This window comes from Myotis brandtii, unplaced genomic scaffold (genome assembly GCF_000412655.1).
Source record: "Myotis brandtii unplaced genomic scaffold, ASM41265v1 scaffold892, whole genome shotgun sequence".
NCBI classification, from domain to species: domain Eukaryota; kingdom Metazoa; phylum Chordata; class Mammalia; order Chiroptera; family Vespertilionidae; genus Myotis; species Myotis brandtii.
In genome coordinates, this window is record NW_005371656.1 from 103,199 (window position 1) to 112,259 (window position 9,061).

At 35.1% G+C, this 9,061-nt stretch overlaps 1 protein-coding gene across 1 annotated transcript in view; it reads left to right on the forward strand.

Moving 5' to 3' along the window:
* The window catches only part of LOC106724562 (olfactory receptor 5L2-like), a 7,530-nt gene extending 7,365 nt beyond the window's left edge, over window positions 1-165 (forward strand). Inside the window, exon 6 of the mRNA XM_014532418.1 lies at window positions 3-165. Within this exon, the coding sequence (XP_014387904.1) occupies window positions 3-165 (163 nt within the window). The remainder of the gene's footprint in view (window positions 1-2) is intronic.
* The last annotated feature ends 8,896 nt before the right edge of the window (window positions 166-9,061 follow it).

A 9,061-nucleotide genomic window follows, 5' to 3' on the forward strand; every position in this document is an offset into this window, starting at 1 on the left:
AGTTCTGGCAACAGTGTGGATACTGACAAAGTGGCTTCAGTGTTTTACACTGTAGTGATTCCCATGCTGAACCCCCTGATCTACAGCTTGAGGAACAAGGATGTGAAAGAAGCTCTCAGGAAAGTGGTGAGCTCCAAAATATTTTCCTGGAGAATATTTTCTTAGTAGGACCGAGGGTCCCATAATGGAGGCTGATGTAGGGTGACTTGGTTAGCTGCTGTGTTATAGAGTGGAGGGAACAGCCAGGAGGCAGGTCTTTATGAGTGAGGTTTTCACATTCAATTTTCTTTGTCTCCGCAATTGACCTGGGTCTGTTTGAACACATTTCAAAATTTGCAACTTTGGTCTTTGCTTTTATTCAATCTAAAAAAAGATGGATCTCTTACCCTTTGAGCCAGCCTGGAGGGACCTGGAGAGTATTGTGCTGGAACAGACTGTGGAATCTCAGAGGGAAGGTGGGGGAGGGTGGACAGGAAGAGATCAACCAAAGAAATTGTATGCATATATAAATAACCCAGGGAAACAGACAATAGAGTGGTAAAGACCTGGGGTGGGGGGCTGGAAATGGCTAGAAAAGATCAAGGGGGAAAAAAGGTACATATATAATACTTTCAACAATAAAGTTTTAAAAAAATAAAATGTTTTGGGTATTGGACTGTTAAGACCCACACATTTTGTTTGCTCTAAAACCTTCATAAGATTAATGGAAAACTCTTGAGAAACAACAGAGTTGCTGACCTATTATGGAAAGTATGATTCATTTCAAAATGGAATTCCTCCTATTTTACAATGAAGAATCACCTTTGCCAGTTTATGCACAGAGTGAGACTCCCATAGGTGGGCATATTCTGTTTGCTGTTCACTGCTTGCTTCCTTTATTATATTTTTGTTGTCATTGCAGTGTGTAATGTCTTTGGAACTTTAGAGATTATTATTTAAAAAATAGAGACACTAATAATAATTATTTCTCAGGAATGTTGGGGGAAATTAAGTTACATGTCATGTGTAAAGCACTTAGAACAATTTATGGCATTTAATTAGTTCCCTGTTTCTGTTTTTGTTCCTCTGTCTATCATGATCTATTGTGTGAGGAACAAGGATATGAAAGAAGCTCTCAGAAAAGTGGTGAGCTCCAAAATATTTTCCTGGAGAATATTTCCTTAGTAGGACCCAGGGTCCCATAATGGAGGCAGGTGTAGGGATGAATTGGTTGGCTGTGGTTTTGTAGAGTGGAGGGAACAGCCAGGGGGCAGGTCTTTATGCTTGAGTCTTTTTCATTCAATTTTCTTTGTGCCTCCAAAATTGACCCGGGTTTCCTTGAACACATTTCAAAATTTACAGTTCCCATGTTTGCTTTCATTTAATCTAAATGTTTTAAATGGTTTTGCTACTGGACTAATAACACACACACACACACACACACACACACACACACACACACACACACACACACATTTAGTTTGCCATAAAACCTTCCTAAGATGAATGAAGCACACTTGAGAATCACAGTTTCTGATCTATTATGAAAACTATGATTCATTTCAAAATTGAATTCCTCTTATTTTACAATATAGAACTACTTTTGCCAGTTATGCACAAAATGAGATTCTCATATGTGTATATGTTCTGTTTTGCTGTTCATTTCTTGTTTTATTATGTTTTTGTTGTTGTCATTGCAGTGTCTAAATTTTTTGGAACTTCAGAGACTCATCTCAAAAAAACTGGAGACATTAATAATAATTATTTATCATAAATGTTGGGGAAATTAAGCGACATGTCATGTGTAAAGCACTTAGAACAATTTATGGCATGTAATTAGTTCTCTGTTTCTGTCTCTGCTGCTCTCTCTCTGTCTCAGTGTGCATGTGTGCACATATATGTATATAAAATGTACACATACATTTCATAACCATTGTTATGAGTAGCATCATTTTGGACTATGGCCTTTTAATTCACATTATCTCTTACTTATCATCATGCTTATTTTATAAATTGTGGATTAAAGTCTTACTGTTACTAGTAGGTGGATTTCAGCCTTTGTTTTGTTCTTTGTTGTATATTTGCTTGTGATGAAATGACCTTTTTTCAAAAGACCAGAATTATGTTAGAAATAATAATTTAAACTGTTCATTTTGAAGCCTCAAGGGAATAAGGAAGCTATTTTTTCTAAGAGCCTGGTTACATAGAGAGTGGACATAGTTATCAGAGTCTTAGATCTCCCCCAAACCCTTCTCCAGAGGCCCAAGGGGGGCAGTCTTTTCTACTAGCAGGTTTGTTTGCAGGTCTGAGAAAATATGGATATTCCTTTTCATGAAAGGTATCTAGAAAATGTTGTAGCCATTTTTCATGGGAAAATCATTTTGACAGAATTTTTAGCCACTGAATACATTAAGTATCTGGAACAGAAAGTGTACATTTTCTACAGAGCTTTGCCCAAAGGGTTTGGCTTAGCTAAGGACCTGCATAGTCATGTCCCAACAACTGTTTCCTGGGAATGGGAGAAAGAAGGACCTGAGACTTTTTTAGGTATATGTCTCTCTGCTTCTTTGAATTTTTGGAAGAGTTGTACAAAAGAGAATAGGCAAGTATTTAAATAAAATTGAGTTGAAAGGAATAAAATGAGCCCCTGGAGAAATCTAATAAACAGGACCAGCTCTAAATATGATTTTAGAGCATGGAATATTATTTTGGCTCCCAAGAGCAAAAAGAAAAAATACAAAGAAATTATAAGGAAGAAATTTTAGATACCACATTTCCCAGATTCAAAGATAGTACAGATATTTTTAAATGTTTTTATTGATTTTAGAGAGAGAGGAAGGGAGAAGGATAGAAAGAGATAGAAACATCAATGATGAGAATCATTGATCAGCGACCTCCTGCACGTCCCATGCTGGGGATCAATCTGCAACCTGATCATGTGCCCTGAACAGGAATTGAACTGTGACCTCCTGGAGCACAGGTCGACTCCACCACTGAGCCACACTGGCTGGGCAATAACACAGATTTTGAAATCCATATAATAACATTATTTGAGAGATAAGCAGCCATGATATTTAATTTGCACACCAGTTTTAAGTCAAAAGAAACATGAAAATCTACCAGAAGCAAGGAAATAAGGCAGCAGTTCTCAACTACTGGCTATTACGCACACTCCAACCACTGCCCCAAGAGTCAATTGACAATATTTGGGGACATTTCTGATGGTCATAGTGGAAGGACAAGGGGTGAGGGTGGCACTGTCATCTGGTGACTAGAGGTCAAAGATGCTGCTATACATAGTTATTTGCACAGGGTAGTTCCCCATAACAAGGAGTAATCCAGCAGAAAATATCAATGAAGATGTGGTTGAGAAATTTTGAAAAAGGACACTAAGAAAGAATTTTACAATAATAAGAATTGACTGAAAAAGATGACCTCTGATTGATTCAGAAATCCTTAGATATTTGAACAAATTGGGCTATCAAGATTTCTCAGTGTTATATGGGACCCTTTGGTGTTGGAACTCCTAGAACCACCTGGTTTGAGGTTGCAGAACCAGAGATGACCTTAGCAGAAATGTTAGTCTGAGAAAGAAGACTGCATTATAAGGGAATATGATGGAGGGAATTCCTGGTTTGTGTGACCTATCGTACTAAAATGAGGACAGTTCTAGGTGAACTGGGATGTGTTGGTGACCATAACATTCTGAGTGCTAGATATTGGTTGCCAGATTTAGCAAACAAAAAATGCAGATTACTACAGTTAATTTGAACTCCAGATAAACAAGGAGTATATGTTTAGCATGGTCATGCCCATACAATATTTTGAACACACTTATTGCAAAATTTCACTGTCTCTCTGGGATTAAATTTTAACTTGGATCCTACCTGGACAACAGTTTGAGAAATCACACCATTCTCTCTCTCTTAAGAACTCCCTTATCATAAACATCTTCAACGCATTTACTGGATCAGTTTATGTAGTTTCATTGCATGAAGTTTGTCTTTAGAATGGTAAAAAGAATAAATAAGGAAGTGTGAGAAGATGATCATTTCAAAATAAAAATGCTGATGTGACAATTCAGTGTGGGTCAGAGTCTAGCTTAGAGAGATGGGTACATGCTAGGAATTCAGAATTCTGGGATATTGTTGTAAGTTGATTATCTGATATTTTTATGTCATTAGACAAGTCATGACTTCTTCAGGTTTCTGTGTGCTCACCTGTAGAGAAAGGCAGTTCAGTAGATATTTTGTACCAAAAATAAATTATTACTTACTTTGATATTGGCTCTATTTAGTCAAAAAGAGGAATGACGACCTGGTATTTAAAATATGATATAAGTATACAGACTATTCTTTCTTTGTGTCACAACATACGCACATATTTTTATACAGAAATTAGCTCTAATTATAGAAGTTATTTCATTAGTAATTATAGAACCAATAAAACATTATTTTATTTTCCTAGACTTTTTCTTGCAGAATTCATAAATTCAGTGAGATTAGAATGTCTTACGTAAAGATTTGATTATATGTACTGTCTAAACCACTCAAATTTATAACTATTACACGTGTAAGTCTTTAAAATTACATTTCAGAATAAGAACAGAATTAAGTTTTATAATTTTTGAAAAGGTAATATTAACTAGTAATTATTGTATGAAAGTTTAGATGTTCCTGTCTTGGATACTTAACACTGACCAGGATTTAACACAGAGTATTTTGTTCCATCTTATACTCTACACAGGAGAGAATGAAGCATGCTTCATGTGTCAGGCATTCACCATAATATATTATTTCCAAGATGAATTTTCAGATCTTACCATTAAGAAACATGTTTCTGGTAGGGAGCAACATAGCTGCTGGCACCATGTTCACCCTATTTGGCTTCTCAGATTACCCAGAAATGAAGTTCCCCTCTTCCTGGTATTTCTGGCTATCTACAGCTTCAGTGTAGTAGGAAATGTTGGAATGATTATGATAATTAAAATTAACCCCAAACTACATACTCCTATATACTTTATTCCAGCCACCTCTCGTTTTTGGATTTCTGCTATCCTTCTGTCATTGCTCCCAAGACCCTGGTGAACCTACTTGCAAAAGACAGAACCATTTAATTTTCAGGATATATGGTGCAATTCTTTTTCTTTTGCACCTTTGTAGTGACTGAATTAATTCTATTTGCTGTGATGGCCTATGCCTGCTTTGTGGCCACTTGCAACCCTTTGTTCTACACAAGTGTATAATGAGCAGGTCTACAGGTCTGTTCAACCTCAGCACCATTGACATTTTGTACTGGATAATCTCTGTTGTGATGTACTATCTTGTGCAGTGCAGGCAGTTTAACAAAAGAATAGTACTTAATACTAAAATTACAAAACATGGTGTTTTCCTTGGTGTAAGGTATTACTGTAATGCCATTGATAATTAAAAAATAAACAGATTAATGATTTGTTGATTTTGACAAAGCTACCAATGCTATTTATTTCAATAAATGGTGAGGAATAATTGACTATTCATATGCAAAAAATAAACTGAAATCTATACTTCACATCATATACAAACATTAATTCAAAATGGACCATAGACATAAATTTAAGAGCCAAAGGCACAAGTTATATATCTAATGGGAGGTTTATATCCATAATATATAAAGAACACTTACAACTAGAGCATAGAAGTCAAACAGGAAAAATATTTGCATAGACATGTCATCAAAGAAGAATGAGTTTAAGGTACTTCAATTGCATTCCCCCTTGTCCCCCCCCCCAAAAAACCTAGAAACTTTAAAGACATCCTTGAAAACAATAACATTCTAATTATTCTTTTAAGCTCATTGGGTAATACACGAAATGGGCTGGTGAGAGGCTTCTTTTTAATTGAGGAAGATGATGTGGAAATGGAGAACAAGAATGTTTCCTCAGCCTAGGATGTTGTCACGGACATGTCAAGTTTAGGAAGATATTATATGATATTTTAAAATATAAATATTGATTTACTTAAAATTATTTTTTTACCACACACTCCTTGTAAGGTTTATGTGTACACTCAGTGACACTCAGTGATACACATAGACCAGTAGGTCACTGTGGCCTACGTTGACAACAGGCAGTGAGAAGAAGCGCACACCCAGAACAGATCACTGAAGGGGTCCCAGTTCATGGCTCCCGCGTTGGACATGCATTAGGAAATGCAGCCTCAGCCCTGGCTCTGAGCCTGTTCTTTGCTCCATGCAGTCACAAGGGGGAAAAATAAGAGTTGCATGGGGCCTTTTCCTGTGATGCATTTAGAGTTTTACAAGTTACTACTCAGTGCTTGTGCCCCCATCATCTCCTTTGTAAGAGAGACCTAGAAACAGGATTGTTCTCTTGTTGGTTATCATGATCATGAAATGAGTCAATATTGTATAATACTTAGAATAGGTTCTAATATAGAACAAGAGCCCAAGAAGTATGAACTATTAATAGTTTTCTGACCAGTAGGTTATCTCCTTCCTAGCATTTGAAGGGAATCTGTGTGGCTTTAGTCACTGTACCTTGCTGGAATTTAGGGGAGTTTGTAATATTATAAGAAAGAGGGATTAAAATTAATGAGAAACATTCCTGCAATTTCATGATGGCATGTGATCTGTGACCCACACATATGACACTAGGATGGAATATCATACAGCACCATGAAATCTGGAAGGAGACTTGTTTGCTTTCCAACAATTGTTTCACAAATTAGGGCATCTGCAAAAGTTCCTGACGATATTCCTTAGAGATTAATTATGTGTTTTATACCACATGAAGTAATAATTGAATTTTAATTTATTTTTATACCATGAAAGATTAATGATAGATTTGGAACTAGAGGGATCCATTCCGCAGGGATTAAAATTACAATAGAAATCTGTAACTGTGTTAAAATTGCATATAAGTCTCTAACTGTGTATGTACTACACTTGTCCAGCAGTACGGAGGAACTGTCTGTCACTCAGGTTTGTCAGCTAGACCTAGGCTCTGGTTAATTGAAAATAGAAATTGATATATTTCCCCAGCAAACAATTATTTAAGAATATGTTTAACTCATCTGGCTTCTACTTAGAGAATGATTTCACAGACTATATTCCTGTGCACTTACTATTCAAATGCTTTTGTCTTTTAGTACTGAAAGACAGTTGATGGTGAAATTAGAACAATTTCCTCTGGAACACCAAACATTGATGTGTATGAAAGAATACAGAGGAAACAAATGGTAGTGTCTCTCTCTCTCTCTCTCTCTCTCTCTCTCTCCCTTTCCATCTCCCTCTCTCAATCTCTTTCTACCCTTCTCCATACCAATTTTTCTCATGGAATCAAGATTTTATAAAGGAGCTCCCTAATTGTCACCCTAAATATAAGAGTTGAATTTATGTGTTCCTTTGTTGGTCATAGTGAATCAGAACGTGTAGACTATCTCTGCTCAGTAAATGAGGTGAATTCTTTTATATTTGTTTTGTGTTTACCATAAACTAGTTTCTTATTATCAGCCTAGAACATTAGGAAGAAGTGTTTACAAGTTGGTTTTCCTGTTTTAACTCTGAAGTGGGCTAATAATTCAGGTTGGTATTTTTTTAGGGTGTTTTTTTTTTTTTTAGGGTGTGTGTGTGTCATGTAATGAGAAAACCCTGACTTCAGCAAGGTGATTTGCTTTCACTTCTTTAAAATTAGTTCGAGATATGGAGAAAGTACGAAACGGGTTATGTTTTCAGTCCATATTGTCTTTACTCAGTTTTCATTATATATATGTGTATGACGTCAAGGGTATACTCCTCTAGGAAGGAGGGCAGAGAATAAAATTTCTCACCTTCCACATGACTCTTCTTTAAGGACAAGTATGACTGGTAAATTGAACTTATAGAATATACAATGTAATGATTTTCCCCAAAATTAGAGAGAACTTAGGAAAGTTTTCACTTACCTCTGTCTGTATGTGGGTAAAATATTTATCTTTTAAGGTTGTAGCCAAATAAAAGTGATAATATGATAATTCTACCATAGGTATTCATACTTCAACATATATATTTTATTTAAATCTATATATATACACTACATGAATTAGGCTGTTATTTTTAAATAACCATCTTCACAAGGTCATTTCAAATAACTTGATAACTATTTGCCTGAGATACAATATACTGTAGATTAACAATTGCTCTATTTTGACAATAATTTTCCCACAGTGAATATAATAAACAATGCTGCAATGTAGCTATGGATATAGTTTTTAATAATTGTTAATGTAATTAAATATTTCTTATAATCCCATACTAACAATAAAATCTCTCATAAATATATCACGTAGCTTTTATTATTGTCAGGGTTAAGGATATATGTTGCCTAATTATTTCCAGAAAAATTTCTACGATAGTTATACTTTTCTGAGTCATTATTGATATTGACCACTACCATTATATGTAACTAAGCCACTTTGTTAAATTGACAAGTAAAAATGATGATGGCTTTCAGTATATATTGTAAATCTCCTTTTTTCATTCTGCATAATTTCCAATTTCAAGAGTACTCATGAGCCACTAATCTCAAAGAGATTTGTCACATTTCCCAACAAGAAAATGGTACAGAACTTCACCAGCTGAAACCTTATGCTACTGATAAATTGACCTAAAAATATTAGTGTGTATTATATAAAATCACAATAGCTGTTATCTAACTTGAACAGCATTTACAACATTTTTTTTTTCAGGGAATGGGAGTTGATCTCATGTGGCTTCAAAGTATATCCCTGGATCTATGTAGTCTATAAAACACCTAAGTTAATTCATTAACTCAATTTCTTATGATAGATAACAGTTGGGAATCATAAAGGTTTCTGCTAATACCTTAAATTTGGTCAGTGAGATCTGACACACTGAATGTTTATAATTATTTGACAATTGCATTTCAAATATACTGTTTGACATCAATGTGATATTTTTCTTCACTGTTTAACATCAATGTGACATTTTTCTTAATTAAATATAAATCTGTGTTTGCTTTATTATTTCCATTTCAGAAGACACACAAAACGTATCATTTGGTTTTCTAAACCCGACAGATGTGGAA